Source organism: Onychostoma macrolepis, chromosome 03 (genome assembly GCF_012432095.1).
Source record: "Onychostoma macrolepis isolate SWU-2019 chromosome 03, ASM1243209v1, whole genome shotgun sequence".
Lineage (NCBI taxonomy): Eukaryota > Metazoa > Chordata > Actinopteri > Cypriniformes > Cyprinidae > Onychostoma > Onychostoma macrolepis.
In genome coordinates this window covers 41,744,178-41,762,600 of record NC_081157.1, presented here as the reverse complement: position 1 = coordinate 41,762,600, position 18,423 = coordinate 41,744,178, and the positions used below count along the sequence as shown (strand labels likewise).

The 18,423-nt window shown below is 35.5% G+C and overlaps 1 protein-coding gene across 1 annotated transcript; it reads right to left on the bottom strand.

Moving 5' to 3' along the window:
- Positions 1 to 3,238: 3,238 nt before the first annotated feature.
- LOC131535502 (transmembrane protease serine 9-like) lies at positions 3,239 to 17,332 on the bottom strand. The gene is made up of 12 exons (XM_058768234.1): positions 17,174 to 17,332; positions 15,005 to 15,025; positions 14,740 to 14,908; positions 14,395 to 14,660; positions 14,151 to 14,290; positions 9,872 to 10,150; positions 6,802 to 6,907; positions 5,415 to 5,435; positions 4,984 to 5,152; positions 4,634 to 4,902; positions 4,401 to 4,540; positions 3,239 to 4,124 (listed from the first exon to the last, which is right to left on the bottom strand). Exons 1-12 carry the CDS (start codon positions 17,226 to 17,228, stop codon positions 3,840 to 3,842), a joined length of 1,920 nt encoding a protein of 639 aa, XP_058624217.1. The 5' UTR covers positions 17,229 to 17,332; the 3' UTR covers positions 3,239 to 3,839.
- Positions 17,333 to 18,423: the final 1,091 nt, after the last annotated feature.

Below are 18,423 nucleotides of genomic sequence, written 5' to 3'. Positions count from 1 at the left end.
AAGCCACATTCTCTTTTCAGATGCCGTAGCAGTGCCCGTCTCAATAGAAGCCACATTCTCTTTTCAGATGTTGCAGCAGTGCCCGCTTCCGCAGAAGCCTGTATCTCTAACCCCACTCATCTCTACTTCCCACTGCCGCAGCAGTGCCCGCTTCCGTAGAAGCCACTTTCCTTTGTTTTTCAGATGCCGCAGCAGTGTCCGTTCCCACAGTAGCTAAACTCTCTTCTCTAAAGGCCACAGCAGTGCCGTTACTCCAAGCGACGTCCAGCACCCCACCAACATTAAGCTCTGCCGATTTTGGGGGGTATCAACACACCTCTTTGGCTGCTGTCCCGTGCTTATTGCATCTTTGGGGGGAACGCTCTGGGTCCGGGCTAAATGCAGAGCTCGGACCCCTCTCCCCGTACAGGGGGAGTACCCTGGGCTCGGGGGTAAGTACCGAGCTCGGAGCCCTCTCCCTGGACAGCACGCCAAATACGCATAACCTTTACTCAGTTTATTATATGTAAGTGTGAACTCGTGAAATGAACTTTTCCACGACATTCTAATTTATTGAGATGCACCTGTACATCATTTAGGCTACATGTCTTTTAAAGCCTTAAAACACTCCAGCGAATGAAGACAATACAATTAGAGAAGAACATAAATAATCCAGAGATGTATTATAAAAAAGTATTGTCATATCTGCATCCTCTTATGTCAGATTCTTAAATTTAATAAATAAATTAAATACAAATAAAAATACTTGTTGGCTATTAACAATCAAATGAAATCATTATCAACAAAATCCATAGATAAATTTTGCATAAATTATGTTGAGTTTAAATATAGCATTTTAATGTAGAAATATTAAATGATTTTTTTAACGGAGCAAAATGGAATATTGTGTCTGTATATTGTACATTGTGATCGCCCAGTTAAAACAGGACTATTGTTTGTGTGATAGGCTAACTCCTATATCATAGGCATATTTTACAAAAACAGAAACTCATTGAATGGATATTTTTATTTTCTTAAAATCATTTTGATTACATTTCTGCTACATTATCCCAGATAGCACACGTACATCTGCAAGATGCTGTGTACAAACATCTGACAGACATCTTTAAGATATTAGTTTTACGTACATTCTAAATCGTAAACATCTTAAAGATATCCAATAAACGTCTATTTGACATCTGATAGGAAACGTCCTATAGATGTATTGCAGATGAGCAAACACTCAAAAAAATATGTCTTGCAGATGTAAATGCTGATGTCAAATATACATCTCCATGATGTATGTGTGCTATCAGGCATGAGTAATGGCAGTAAGACAGGAGAGAGTGCTCAAAACACTTCTGATTGTATAATTTAGTGGAACATTAATATTAGGGGTGTCAACGTTAACGTGTTAACGCATGCGATTAATCAAAAAAATTTAATGCTTTAATATTTTTTTAGCGCAAATTAATCGTTTGATAAGGTTTGACCCCAACTTCTTCCCATCATCGCAGTGCGGAAGGTTATCTATCATTGTGTGATGAGGGTACAGCAAACAGTGTTGCCAGGGCAGCGGCACAAGTGGGCTATTTTGAAAATACAGTTGCGGGAAAAATTACAGAGCCGTGGGTTGTGGTTTTTTGTGCTACTTTTATAATGTACCGCGGCTGCCCAAAGTGTATACAGACAAATAAAAATGAAAATAGATCCTTTTACTAATGTGTATTATACTTGGAATATATCCCTGGCAACTTAAGAACAGAGAGGCGGCTGTAACATCAAACAACAAGAGTTTCAGCAGAGCACACATATATAGATTATATAAGATAATAAACACACGATTACGATAGATATGGTCTGTATGTGATACATCTGAAATGGTAATTTGTGCAGCGATATAAAAGGCTATAAATAGCATATTTTAACAACAGTAAACGACCAAATTCCACATGTGATCGCAAAAGGAAGTTATGACAAACTCTCGATGGTGGTTTGAAGTGAGTTCTGAGTAAAAGTATACTATTAATCTCATAAATTGTCTTATGTAGCATGATGCTAATATTAGCTCTAATGCAGCTGCAGAACAGGTCCAATTCTTCTTCATAATGCGTTTTATCATAATACTTCACGTAAGGTCGCAAGAAAATGTTTTGTTGTATTTATTTAGAAATACTTTTGATAATAGTTGGGTAAATGTATACTGGGATTGAAGCGATGTGGCTTGGTAAACTTTTTATTGCTAGTTTAAAGGCTGATAATGGCTGAATAAAAACAAAAGAATAATGATAAAAGAATAATAAGGATTATGTCTCATACCTGGCGGAAGTGTCAAAGATTCTGCTTCCTTAAACTAGTTTGTCATGCATTTCTTTTTCAACACATTTACAGGTAAATCCTAGTATTTTAAAATTGCAATTAATCATGATAAATCACAGTCCATGACTGTGATTAACGCGATTAGATTTTTTAATCGATTGATAACACTAATAAATATAGAATCATCTTTTGTAAAGAAGAGAGGCGTGAACATGAGAATGTATCATTATCTTTCTAAGTGTGTGCTCTTTTGGGCTAAAGGCTTAATAGAGCTGTTTAAAGTAGCCATGTGATAAAATTAATCAGCACAGATTAAATATGTGTGTCCTTCTTCTATGTGAAATAATCACAAATACCAGTTTATGCTGTTTGAATAAAGCATTGAAGGTTGCAGTTGGCAGCTGTTAGCCCCGGTTGGACCGTTTAGTCCTTGCATGTGCAGGCTAATCATTTCTAACTGGCATATAACTGAACTCAAACAAACGTAAACGGGTAAAGGTGGGGCCACCTACAAGGCGGGGTCCATGGACTGCAGCCCAGTAAGCCCAATGGCAAGTCTAGCCATTTAAGAATGTCAGAACAACATTTTGAATATTGTGATAACATGAGAAGAATCTGAAAGCTGAAACAAAGTTTCTTATCAGAAGTAACAAAGCACAGATTTCTGCATTCACGGTTAGTGAACGAGTTTGAGCCTGCAGGTCCTCTGCCACAGCACAGCACAGCACACTTGGCAACTAAATGGTAACTAAATTTTGCAGTGCATAAACTTCAAATAAAATCGGCAAGATGTCACCTGCCAGTACAAACAATTAGCCTATGTGCAGTTGGCCTCAACTCATAACTCCAAAGCTTTTCCTCATTTATTTTGCTGATATAACATAGAATCAGAAAAAATCAAGTACAGGTTTCAGAAAAATTCTACATCTGGATCCATCAGTGTGCATAAGTTACGTTCCTTCCATGTTTATTACAGAGTGTAGTTTGATTGTTCTGCACTTCCACTACAGAAATTAAGGCCAGAGACAAAGTATTAGGTTACTGTACTCTGTTATTGTACTACAAAAATGTTCTTAAATACAAAGTGACTGCAGTGCATTTGTATTCTTTCATTTTAATAAAATGTGTGAACAAGTGCGCTCACATGCTAACAGAACACTAGTACTAGTAACATTAGTACACTAATAGTACTATAATATTTTAAAGCATACTACACTCTTAAAAATAAAGGGGCTTAAAAGGTTCTTCACAGCGATGCCATAGAATAACCATTTTTGGTTCCCCAAAGAACCATTCAGTCAAAGGTTCTTTAAAGAACCATCTCTTCCTTGCCTTTTTATAATCTGAAGAACCTTCTTTTGCCACAAAGAACCTTCTGTGAAACAGAAAGATTCTTCAGATGTTAAAGGTTCTTTATGGAACCATTTAGACAAAAAAGTTCTTCTATGGCATCGTGAAGCACCTTTATTTTTAAGAGTGTATAATATTTTAAAGTAAAGTAAATAACCAAAATGACATAAATCAGAGAATTAATTAAGACATTAAGAAAATACAAATAAGGAGATAATCAGAGGAATGATGGATGATGTGAGAGAAAGGGAAAATAAGAGGAGACTGGGTGAGCCAGAGCTGGTTTCAGTCGAGGTGAACGAGACAAATCCCGGTAGATCACTGCTTATTTGGGAGCTGATCCAAGACTGGTATTGAGACACTCTGGTGTAAACGCCAGGGAACTTGGGTAGTCCACAATCTCGCCCAAAACTCACAATGCCAGACTGAATCCACTGAGAATTGTTCTTATGTACCATTGGACCTCCAGAATCTCCCTGCATAGATTAAGATAACATAAAGTTAATATCTCTGACAGTATACAAGGTAAAGCAATTTTAACCTCACAACAGGGCTAAACTGAATTGAACACTGCATCATCTCTTACTCTATTTTGACACTGCAGTCCAAGGCAGGGATTATAACCCAGGGTCAAAAGTGGTGCTAACCCCACTTCTAAATTACTAGTGTGAACTGCTTTACAAAGCAGGGTTTAGAAAGACAATAACCCAGGGATAAGCCAGTGTGAAAACTTGAAGTAAGTGATATCGTACCTGGCATGAATCTTTTCCACCCTCATCTAGTCCAGAGCACAGCATGTTGCTTGTAATGATTCCTCCATAGGCCTTATTACAAACACTGTTGTTTACGATCGGTATCTGCACCTCCTGCAGTATGTTTGGAATCTGGGTGTCTTTAACATTAATGGCACAGTGGAAAAAGTTAAATCATTTTCTGGTGACACTATACAAAGTTTTGAATCATAAACATGTTTAATTGAACTCACCTCCCGAATTGAGTTTGCCCCATCCAGTGATCCAACTCTTAGTACCTCCACCAAATACACTTCCAGTGGCCGCCAGACAAACTGGCCTAATATAATCAGTGAACGTCACGGAAGAGGAGAGCTGCAGCAGTGCTATGTCATTGTTTTGGGTAGTTGAGCTATAGCTGGGATGGGTGATGAGCCGAGTCACTGTCCTGGAGATCTCATTCGAGTTTGAGCCCGTTTGGAGATGACGGCCGAGGTAGATTTTTACATTATATGAGGCGGTACTGTAAATAGAGACAAATATCAGTCTTAATTCCCTACTATCTATCTGCATATGCAGTGTTATATTATATATCACTTCATACCTCCGGAAGCAGTGAGCTGCAGACAAAACCCAGTCTTTATTGATTAGACTCCCACCACAGAAATGACTTTCAGACGTAATTCTATGAAGGCTAGCTTGCCAGGGCCAAGACCCCTGAACTGCACCTTGTCCTCCAACAATCTTGGTGTTGAGAGGAGCCTGACCGCACACTGATGAGAGAAAAGAAGGCTGATTTTTCTGGTTGAAATCAGCATGAAATCAAAATCAATTACATTTACTTTCTGAATAATCTTAAGTTGTTATTAAATATATTACATTTATTAATATATCTTTATTATTGTGGGAGATTAATAATGAATTCATTCATTCCAGACAAATTAAATCAAAACACATATTAGGTCAATTAAACTCTACTATTTTCATAATTTTGTTGAATGTATTTGTATGGGTATTGAGAGCATAGAAACTTACCATCTAACTGACAAAGTGAGCCTGCAATAAGAAAAATGGAGAAATAACAACATTTTGAGTTGTTAAATGTTATTTTTCTGTGTGTTAGTTTTCTTTACAATGCATTTAGTTCAGAACTGGTTCGCACAGATATGCAGGTATAGATGCACTGACACAGAGCTGATAAACTGGTTCTTTGAGTAGCGTGTTATCTGTGTTTCCATTCATGTCAATATTAGTAAAGACTTGGTTTACCCGAAAATACTCTTAACTCTTACTCTTAATGTCATTTCAATTACACTGATATTTGGAATCATGCACCAGTCTCTCTGACCAGTACTGGGAACGCTCAAAGAAGAGCAAAGCTGGGTTTCAAGATTTTCATTTAAAAAACTTAATAACTAAATACATTTTGATCTTTTTGTAAAATCCTTTATGGTGCATTTTTGTAACTTGTTAGATCCAGTCCTCTTTCATTTGCATTAAGAGAGTGGCCAGAATATTCTTCACAAATTTGCCTTTTTGTTTTCCACATGAAAAGAAATACAGGTTTGCAAAGACATGAGGGTGCATACCCTATATTCTCAGAAATATAGGTACAAAAGCTGTCACTGGGGCGGTACCTTTTCAAAAGGTACATGTTTGTACCTAAAGGTTCCATTTTGGTACCTTAAAGGTGCATATTAGTACTTAAAGTGTACATATTTAAACCTAATAGGTACAAAAGTGTACCTTTTGAAAAGGTACCGCCCCTGTGACAGCTTTTGTACCTTTATTTCTGAGAGTGTGTCAAAAAAACAAATTATAAATGTATTTATACAGTTTTGAACATTATCTATCTTCCTTTAAGAACACAGGGCTACCGGTGCCAACATTGAGCTCACTTGAGTTTTTACTATAGAAAGATTATTTGTAGCATATACATGAAAATTGTGTTTTTGTGATTACTCACAAATACCTCTTAAATGTTCTTATTTTATTCAAAAAATTAAAAAAAGAACAGAAACTTAAAGAAAAAAGCAAACAGCCAATGTCGTTGTAGGCTTGTTTTCATGATTTTCAAAACATTTTTCATCAGAAATAATTATGCTGGAGTTTAATAATGCAGGACAGACTGAAAACCGTTCATCAGTCAAGCTAAGAAAACAGTTTGTAACTAATTCCATTTACTTTGAATATTATAATGATATTGCACTTTACTATTCTGAGTGTTTAATGAAGAAGTAACGTTAATTTCAGGTACAATAAATTAAGTTAATTAACAAAAGGTGTCCCATAATCTTGTGACGAATAGGCCTACATAATTTAAACCAAAATACAACTTTAATGTATTTTATTGTAAGGTTAAACCAAAGTTATTAAACAAGAACTTGTCTATTATTTGTTTCAGTGTCATATCAGATCTTACCTGTTATGCTAAGAAGTATGACTCCTGCAAAACACACAGCTTGACACAACGTCATCCTCATGTTATTGTCTGTGTAATGTTTGCTGTTTCCTTCAGTGAGAAATGTCTAATGACGAGTAAAGCAAGTGCTGCCGCATTCAGCAGGACCCTGTTTAGTCTACCTCTGACACACCTTGTTTTATCTTCTAGCCTGCTGCCGGTGTTTTTAGTACACACCCTGCTCATCTTTGATGTGTGGATGCTTCTCTTATGCTTCTAATATGAATTAAGGAATGTCACTTTGCCTCATGATGCCAATTAAATAGTGATTTTATACAGTCGTGTCATACACAGACCAATCATATATTACTACTTAATGCATCTTGGGAAAGTTAGTTGTTACGCTTTTTACTTCAGCCAACATTGTTAGCTATGTTTAGTGTACGTGTGGATATTATGTTGCCACAAGATGGCATCAGTCCTTTGATCTCTGGAATAGGCCTCACTTGAAGGGAATTGCTTTTTTAATGTATGGAACTTATATACAGGTGTAGAAAAAGTTCATTTTTTCTTGTAAGTTATTTCAAAAAGTGAAACTTTCATATATTTTAGATTCATTGCATGTAAAGTAAAACATTTCAAAAGTTTTTTTTGTTTTAATTTTGATGATTAGAGCTTACAGCTCATGAAAGTCAAAAATCAGTATCTCAAAATATTAGAATATTTACATTTGAGTTTCAATAAATGACCATCCCTACAGTATAAATTCCGGGTATCTCTTGTTCTTTGAAACCACAATAATGGAGAAGACTGCTGACTTGGCAATGATCCAGAAGATGAACATTGATGCCCTCCACAAAGAGAGTAAGTCACAGAAGGTCATTACTGAAAGGTGTGGCTGTTTACAGAGTGCTGTATCAAAGCATATTAAATGCAAAGTTGACTGGAAGGAAGAATTTGGGTAGAAAAAGGTGTACAAGCAACAGGGATGACTGCAAGCTTGAGAATACTGTCAAAGCTGATTCAAACACTTGTGAGAGCTTCACAAGGAGTGGACTGAAGCTGGAGTCAGTGCATCAAGAGTCACCACGCTCAGACGTCTTCAGGAAAAGGGCTACCAAGCCACTTCTGAAGCAGAGACAACGTCAGAAGCGTCTTACCTGGGCTGTGGAGAAAAAGAACTGACTGTTGCTCAGTGGTCCAAAGTCCTCTTTTCAGATGAAAGTAAATTTTGCATTTCATTTGGAAATCAAGGTCCCAGAGTCTGGAGGAAGACTGGAGAGGCACAGAATCCATGTTGCTTGAAGTCCAGTGTGAAGTTTCCACAGTCAGTGATGATTTGGGCTGCCATGTCATCTGCTGGTGTTTGTCCACTGTGTTTTCTGATGTTTGGTGTGCTTGACTGGCCAGCAAACTCGCCTGACCTGAACCCCATAGAGAATCTATGGGGTATTGTCAAGAGGAAGATGAGAGACACCAGACCCAACAATGCAGATGAGCTGAAGGCCACTGTCAAAGAAACCTGGGCTTCCATACCACCTCAGCAGTGCCACTAACTGATCACCTCCATGCCACGCCGAATTGAGGCAGTAATTAAAGCAAAAGGAGCCCCTACCAAGTATTGAGTACATATACAGTAAATGGACATACTTTCCAGAAGGCCAACAATTCACTAAAAATGTCTTATGAAGTATTCTAATTTGTTGAGGGTTTTTAAAAAATGTGAGCCTAAATCATCACAATTAAAAGAACCAAAGACTTAAACTACTTCAGTCTGTGTGCATTCAATTTATTTAATACACAAGTTTCACAATTTGAGTTAAATTACCAAAAAAATGAACTTTTCCACGACATTCTAATTTATTGAGATGCACCTGTATATTGATCAAATTAAAAAAAACCTTTTAAAAATCATGTTTCTTTGTTGAATTTGTTTGCTACATCTGTCAGAGAGCCACTGTCTCCGTCATCACCAGGAATCATGAGATCGCAATCACCTGCATTCTAATCACCAGCACCTGCACACCCTCATCAGCACTCCCATAAAGCACTCACACTCTCTGGCATTCATCGTCTGGTCTATGGTTCACACCCTGAACACAGACCAGGCTCCTCTTTTCCCGTAACTCTCTTGTGCTTCCTCCTCAGATCTCCCCTGTGACACTCCACCGTTACTCCAGCGAATACCTACGATTACTTCCATTGCTCCCCGGATACTCACTCCCAAGGACATTACTCTTTACCCCTTCCTGGACCCTCATCGACTCCCTCACCTCCTCTGTTTATTCATTCATTTAAATAAAGTCACATTGCACCTCTCACCCTTGGTTATCGGCTCAGTTTGTGACAACAACAGGCTTTTATGGCTCATATTAGGAGAATATGGAGTTCAGACTCGATGGGAAGAAACACATCGTTTTTATTCAGAGGCCTAACCTCAGCAGCAATATGCAGTTTGGTAAATATTTTATTTGAATATTTATATGGCCAAAAGGTGAAATTCTGATGTAATGTATATCATTGAGATCTTCATATCAGTAGAGCAGACTGCTTAATGACTATAAATATCAATTATCACTCTATATCTCCCAATAATTTGTCTGTTTTTCAGTAACCAGTATCTCTAAACACAATGCAGAGGACACATGCTTTAATTACTATTCAGACCCTGAGATTAAGTGTTATTGTAAATAATATAAAACTTTACACAAGTGGCTGCAGTGCATTTTTCAACAACAAAAAAAAAGTAATACAATCAGTCAATAAAAATTCAATAGTCTCCCAAAAAAAATCAGTTTAAAGTGAAGACAATAATTAGCTATGCATTATAATTGCAAGCATCACTTATGTCTCGTATTTTGGCCAAATATCACAAACTCCACCCTCATTATGCATAAATTCTGAGGGCAAAAGCTTGCTGAACTTCATTAGTGTGCAGGAAATAAGAGTAAGAGCTTTACAAAAATAGTACATTTTTAAAAAGATAAAGAACAAATGACTATCCACCTACTTCACATATTTATGAAAACTTCATAGGACAATTGTCCTCTTAATCACATAACCCTGAGAACCGTAATTCAAACAATTTCTACGAAGAGAGATATAGGGAGTATATGAAAGGAATGATAGAGAATGTGAGAGAAACTGAAACTAAAAGGAGGTTAGGAGAGATTCTGAATCCATTGTTGTTGAATTTGACAAATCCAGGTGGGTTGCTGCTTATGGTAGAGGTGATCCAGTCCTGGTACTGAGAGACTCTGGCGTACACACCGGGATATTTGGGGTCAGCACATCCAGTACCAAAACTCACAACGCCGGACTGAATCCACAGAGAGCCATTCCTAGTAACCAATGGACCTCCAGAGTCTCCCTGTTTTGATAAACACAACATTTAAATATATCTAATTTGTGTATCTGAATATATACAGTGAACAACTGTTAAAAACTGACTATTAAAATCTGTGCAGAACCAATCATGAACCGGTAAAGATGCATGGTGGTTGGAAATATATCTGAATGTCATCTGACTTGTTCTGATGTCATTCTGACGCATTTCAAAAAGTCATGCGGGGGAAAAACGATATTGTCATGGCCACAAATTAAGTACCCGTTCTCATGACTTGTTAATTCATAGCCACTTTGCACTAATTTGTTCCATCATTTTGATTTAACTATACAATAAAATAACTTTGTTTATAAGGCACATTTGCAAACAAACAAAAGTTGGCCTAAAGTGCTTTACAGATCGAGCCACAAAAAAAAAAAAAAAAAAAATATATATATAGTGAAGTAGTGATAGTGTTACCAGATGCACTGGTTGAGCAGACTGTTTTTATAATTACTATAGCCTATACAGTGATTTAAGCTGTGTGTAATGCATACCAATGAGTGTAAAATATCAATTTTTTGGGAGTGGCAAATTTAGAGTTGTGATGTTTGGGCTAGGGCAGTGGTTCTCTACTTTTTTTACTCCAAGGCCCCCCTCCTCTACGAGTAAATACTTCAAGCACCTCCAAACTTTTCTATTTAAAAATAAAAAACATTTTTAATTCCATGTAATTATTTTTAAAGTAAACAAATTCAAGATAGACTTAAACATAGTGTTCTATATTTGCAAAAATACTTAGCAAGAATGTCACTGCAGATATTCTTTACAACTTAAAAGTACTTGAAAGTATGTGAAGTTAGATTATACAGTAATTTTAAGAAATAAGCACAAATCAACCTGCCATACCGAAAAAAGACCACGGGGAGACGCCAAAGGACTGCATATAGCCACGGTCCAGTGTTGCCAACTCAGCAATTTTGTTGCTAAATTTAGCAACTTTTTCTTCCAAAAGCACATAGCAACAAATTTAGCTATTTTTAAAATGTATTTCTAGCGACTTTTAGCAGCCTTTGATAAGTCACTTAAATGATAGAAAGGAACATTTACCATTTAAATTACACAAAAAGAGAAAACCGAAGATGCCTAGTAGTACACATCGAGTGAATTAAGTTAGCTGCTATTTACAATTGTTTAATTTAATAATAATTTAATAATTGTTCATTAATGATACACTTTGTTAGCAGCTTGTACCTGCGATTTTTGATCAGTTGGTACACTATAAGAAAAATATCTAGAAAAATGGAAAAGGTACAAGTAATTTTCCAGGACGTTATCCGTTATCCATTGTTTGTTGTAACCTTGTAACCCGAAAACACAAAATACAATGTGTAATTAAAAATTTGGGTAATAAAAACCTGTAGAAAAATCAGTAGAGAAAATTAATTCATATTAATATAGTAGATTGTGCCCTATTTTTACAGACTTTTCTTAAGAGTGTAGGGTGAAGTCAGCTAAAATGGGCCACGTTTTGGTAAATGATTTATAATACCATCAAATAAGCTATGCATGAGATCTAATGATATTAGCATGGTCTCTTAAATATATTTATATTTTTTAAATGTGAAAAAGTATAAAAGTTTTGCAATTATGAGAGGTACCTTCTTGAGCCACGGCACAACATTCAGGTAAATTGGGCCAGCTGTTCAGTTAAAATGGGCCAATATAAAAAGAGAACAACACAGGTAATTTCAGCTTAAATCATTTTATTTTTAACAGTAAATTGACACGATTGTCTTTAGTGTACCATAGCAACATCATAAATGTATTTCATTAAATAGCAAGTTGAATGAATATTTAATTAAACAATGCAATTAAAAATGAACTGATCATGTTGTATAGGTGTGTGTTTCTGTGCATTGGTGTCTTTTGTGTGCATGTATTTGTGTATGCTTGTATTTTTTATTTTTTTAAAGACTGTTAAGATTTTATATGGATACATATCTACAGTAGGCCTATAAACCTATTTTCATCCTCAATTTCTGTGTAAAAGTGTGTGTGTGTGTGTGTGTGTGTGTGTGTGTGTGTGTGTGTGTGTGTGTGTGTGTGTGTGTGTGTGTGTGTGAGTGTGTGTATGCAGCCCATTTTACTGACATCTTCCTTTCTTTCCCTATCTCTTCTTGTCTCCCTGTTTCCTTTCTTTGCTTGTCCTCCTGCCATACTGTTTGCAATGCAATTTTTTTTAAAGACTGTTAAGATTTTGTATGGATACATATCTAGGCTTATAAACCTATTTTCACCCTCAATTTCTGTCTAAAGTGTGTGTGTGTGTGTGTGTGTGTGTGTATGAAGCCCAATTTAGCTGAAAATTGTGGCCCATTTTAGCTTAACCAGCCATTTCTAACTAAAATGACCTTTTTCACAAAAATCAAAGTTCCTTTTATAAATGAAACTTTTTTATTTGAAAGAGCATGTCAAAACATTGTCCATAAACCTTTGCTTTGTTGGTAAGCTTACTTATAATTTTTATAGTGTTTATAGAATATTGATGTTTTTATGTAATTGTTTTTAGTTATGGATTGCTGAACTTCTTGTCTGCAAAGCAAATTTACCTTCGGGTACTATTAAAGATACCTTGACCTTGACCTATAATTGCTTTAGTACCCTTATTAGTGATGAATGAAATTTACTATGTCGGGCTCAATTACATTCCCATTTCTCTGACAAGCTTCATGTAACACTCTGCCTTATCCGCTTTAAAAAACAAAAATTATTGTTACATGTCAACAAGTGTTGAAGCAACAATGCTAGATCAGTTATTGTGATTTTCTGTAAAAATTTAAAGAGATATGATGCTACAACCTTATTTGGCTCATTTTACCTGACAGCACATTTTAGCTGACTTCACCCTACTAGCATACTAACTAACTACTAATACACTGCTAAAAAGTATAATCGTTCAGAATGTGTATTTTTACTGGTTTACTAGCTAATAAAAAAATTGCAATCCTTCAAAAATGTGTACGCTTTCAAAAATGTTATGTATTTAAAAATAGCTGTTTACATTTTAATATTATATCATGCATTTATATTATTTTATGAACAAATCTAAATTAACATATGTAAAATATATGTTTTGCTGAGATTTGATGCAGTGACACAAATTTGCGTCGTGATTACGTCATGACTTAACATCGCGAAGTGACCTCACAATGTCCTTTAGCAACTTTTAGCAACAAATCAACCTTCCTTTAGCAACTTCCCCTGAAAATTAGTTGGCAACACTGCACTATACGGATCTATTCAGAATCACTAAACACGCCAAAATACAAATGAAAAATGAAACCATTCTAAATGTGTGCAAACTCAGCGATCTGAAGGCGGCTCAAGGTCATCAGTCAACAGACAGGTCCTCTGTCAGAACAAGCTTTTTGCAGCATCTGATACCCATAAACACCTCTGATCCAAATCCATTCTCACAAACTTCTCCAAAACACACTTTTTCATCGAGCATGTGCCTAATGCATGACTCCTGTATGTCACTATTATCGTGTTTACCTTGATTACAATTGTCATTCATCAAAACCCTGCCAGTACAACACTGGTTTCTTTTATCCAACCGAGAGCTGTAGTTTGCATATCATATGCTCATGCAGCGCTCGGGTGTTTTGAAGTGCGATGAGAAATGGCTTGAGCTACTCCGAAACACAGAATAACATCAAAGAGCCTTCGTACAAGAGAGGTGGTGCTGTTATTTTTTCATTTTAATTTTTAATTTCTTTAACATATTAATCATAAAAATAATGAATTGAATATAAATATACTTATAGCCTAGTCTTAAATTATCTCGCGCCCCCTTGGTTGAGAACCACTTGGCAAGGGTCAGTGGGTTAGCGTTGATTGCCCATTAGACTGTTTTTTTAAATAATATCTCGCAACACTGATAGATTGTTAATGGTAATGTAAAGCGTGCAAGTGATCCAAAATATGTTAATTAGGATTTTGTAATCTAAAAAAAGGTTCATATGAACGACTGATGTCTTACCTGACATGAATCTTTTCCTCCCTCATTTAACAATCCAGCACAAATCATATTGCTTGTGATGCCTCCTCCATAAGCATCATCACAGTCACTGCTTCTCACAAGTGGTATCATCACCTCCTGCAGTATGTTAGGAGACACACCTGTGACACAGATCAGAGGATGATTTTAGTGGCTTTTAATGGCCAGTTACAGTAAATTGTTGAGCTTTACAGTATTGTTGTTTTGCAAGCAAATCTTCACTCACCTCCTGACTGTAGTGTTCCCCATCCAGTGACCCAGCTGTCTGTACCTGCAGCGAATTTACTACCAGCAGCCGCCAGACAGACTGGCCTAATGTAATCAGTGAACATCACAGAAGAAGAGAGCTGGATCAGTGCTATGTCGTTGTTATGGGTAGCATCGTAATAGTTAGGATGGTTGATGACAGTCTTTGCCGTCCTGAGAACTTCATTAGGGTTTGATCCCGACTGGCTCTGACGTCCCAGGTAGATCCGAATGGTACCCAGGGAGCTGTGCATAGGAAAAGTCAGTATTAATTAAACTAGCATCAGTTGATAATAGTGTCTTGAGTTGTATTTAAACTTCATACTCCTGGAAGCAGTGAGCAGCAGACAAAACCCAGTCTTTGTTGATTAGACTCCCACCACAGAAATGGCCTCCAAATGCGGAGCTTTGAATGCTGACTTGCCACGGCCAAGACCCTGCCGTTGCAGCCTCCCCTCCAACAATCTTGGTGTTTAGGGGGGCTTGACCACACACTGATGAGAGGAAAGACGATGTGGAATTCCCAATTAAAATTATATACACACAAGATATTTGTTTGTTTTATGGTTGTTAAGTCTATGACATCTTACCATCTAACTGGCAGAGAGAACCTGGAAGACAGAGACCAAACAATTAGATGAACATGCATGGAGTTGGTGAACTGGTTTGTGTAACCTGTAACTTCACTCTTTCACCTTTTACATAAATGTTGGCACATACCATTGATGTGAATCAAGATAATAGTTTCACGTCGATTATAGGATTACAACCTGGTTGTGAAATGATTTCATTGTCTTGACAGGAAAATAGATGCTGAACCGGTCAGTAATGTGAGCTAAATTAGGAATTTGTTTCACACCGTGTGGAGTAGCAGTGTAACTATAGCAGCAGGTGCTTTTTACACTGACGGCATATACAGTAAGTAATTGTTTTAATGATGGCCATAAATCATAAAATGGTTATCAGGAATTGGCCTGTGAGAGCTATGCTTGATTCAATCTAATTTACATATATCATTTTCACATCAATTTATGGAATCAGATTGATATCTAAAACATAATTACTGTATTGACCCGAATATAAGACGACCCTGATTATAAGACGACCCCCCTTTTTCCAGATGTACCTTTTGGAAAAAGGCTTTTTGAAAACCAAATCTAGTTTTTTTTCTCTCTCTCTCTCTGTAAAACACATTTCTTCTTAAATTATTTTCATATTGCATATTTTTCCTATTTTAGTAAATACTGGTAAAATATACCAATAATGACATTTAAAAATATTCACTTTTTGATATAGCCTACCATAAAAATAACAGGTTGCCCATCTGAATTATATAATATTTAGGCTATCCATCTCATAGTAGCCTACCAAAATTTTATTAATAGTAAAAGTGAAATCTTATTGTAGTCTTCAAATCTGGGTACTGTCTTCTGTTTTAAAATCACTTACAGAGGACTTTTGGTTCCTTCAGGCTAACATGACAGTCACGACTCTTTTTCTTTTGTTTTTACTCGCGATCTTTACAACATACATTACATTACATATTTCATGGCACACTCATTTTAAGCATGTTTGGCCCCACCTATTGTTGCGGGTGTCAAATTCTAGACGACCGCATTTTTTCAGATGTATTTCCAAGAAAAAACATTTTCTTATATGCGGGTCAATACGGTAAATCAACAAAAAGAATCAGGTTTTAAATTTTTTTTAAACAGTGGGTAAGTAGTTTGCTTAAGTGTTTTATAATTCATAAACTTATATTGTAAAAGATCATGTTGATTTACGGTGTATTTTCACCATTTCATTATTTTTTTATTAATGTTACTGCAAAATAGGCTCACAGAGACTACTTGCAGTTATACTGTTACACTGTAAAAAAAAAAAAAAAAATTCTGAAGTTCTAAAAACTCTAGTAAAATGTTCATGTTTAATTCAATGTCTTACTTGCTGATTCTTTGTAATTAATTTAATAGCAATTGTTTCTATACCAATTTTTCCTGCTACTGTATGTATCATATGCTTGCGTGAATGGTGTGCATAACACTATTCCTGTTAACATATTTAAATACACCCTATAAGCACTGTGTGCAGCTGATGTGAAACAGGTCTTACAGCCGCTTTCAGGATCTTTTATTTACCTTAATGACATTCTTGGACTCTTAACTTATCTACATGAAAATAATTATGCTTTAGTATGATCATATTTCATAGATTTTTACAATTAATATCCCTAGAACATTTTCATTTTACAAAAGGATCTTTATAGTGGAAAAAAGGTCTTTAGATTATTAAAATGTTGTTCGAAATAGATCTTTTAAGAATCGTGCGTTACATTTTTAAACTGTTCACTGAAATGTTATTTAGGTAACCAAAAAATAGTCCTTCTGAGGCATCACTGTGAAACCTCCTTTTGTTTATGAAATATTTAAATGGAATGTTCAATTATTATTGAAATATCAAATAATTACTATTATTACTTGCAATAGTAAAACAGTAGTATAATAGACAGATGAATGTATGTATTTTAGAACAATTTAGTTCAATTTAGTCTGCATCCCATTTTAAATGTAATTTCAAGCATTTAAACATAAGACTTCAAATCAAAAGGTGTTTACAATCATGAGAAAAGACATAGTTTATGTGTTTGCACCAATTGCCATTTCAAGTTACAAAGTTCATTAGCAACAGGAATTAAATTGACTTGTCATTATCAAACAGTTTAAACATTATTCAATCTTTACTTAATTTTATAGACTTACCTGCTATGTTGAGAAGTATGGTTCCAGCAACACTCAAAGCTGTAATAAACTTCATACTCCTGCTCTTCTCTGTGATCTGACTGCTGTTTCCTCTACTCTCGGTCTCTAATGAGATGTAAAGCAGGTTCTGATGTGTTCATCAAGCACTCTCAGCCCCAACCACTATGACTGTCTGACTGTACTTTTTTTGAAGTACCTTTTATTGTGTATTTACTGTACACGCCCCAGTCACCTTTACTTATTGAACACCTTTCAGTTCAAGGTCACTTCACAACACATTAACACATTGCAACATTTCAATTGTCTCTATTTTGAGTTGAGTATGAGTTCTTATGACGTTGCTTATAATTTAGCACACAAAGCCGCATTCTGAATGAGCATGACCGAGCAGACCTACATTATGTTATAAATAGAATAAAGCTTCTATTTTCTTTTTTTCCTATCATAAACTTTCTCTTACCTGACACCTGAAATAAACAATAAACCTATCCAGTGAGTCTAAGAATCTTGGTCGCCTCTGCTTTTATTATTTTAATCATCATTTTAAAATTAATTTGTGCCAGTTGAACAGAAAGATACACTAATGTTCAAATGTTTTGGGAAGAAGTCAACAAAAAAAACAGTAATGTTGTAAAATGTAATTACAATTTAAAATAATGGTTTTCTATTTAAATATGTTTTTTAAATTGTAATTTATTTCTGTGATGGTAAAGCTGAATTTCAATTTCATTACTTCAGTTTTCAATGTCACATGATCCTTTAGAAATTATTGTAATATGCTGATTTGGTGTTCAAGAAAAGTTTATTAGTAGTAGTAGTAGTAGTTATTGTTGTAGTATTAGAAATGCTAAAAACAGCTAAATATTTTTGGTAAAAACTGATACATTTATTTCATGAATCTTTGTTGAATAGAAAGAAATGAACAGAATTTATTTATTTCTATTGCATAGAAATCTTGTGTAAAATGATAAATGTCTGTTTTGATCAAATTTTATTTTAACAGTAATGTATTTATGCATGAAGGACATATTATGTTGAAGTTCAAAGTTAAATGTTCAAAAGTTGGAAAAAAATGAGAGAGAGAGAATGTGTGGACTACAATAAAGTATGTAAAGAAACTGATTTAAATCTGTCTAAAGATGTTCAATGTTTTAACGTATGTTGCTGACTAATCTTTATCAATGTTGGGTAAAATAAATGATTTGTACTATTACAAATAGTTGCATTGATGATGACTGCTTGCTTTAGCC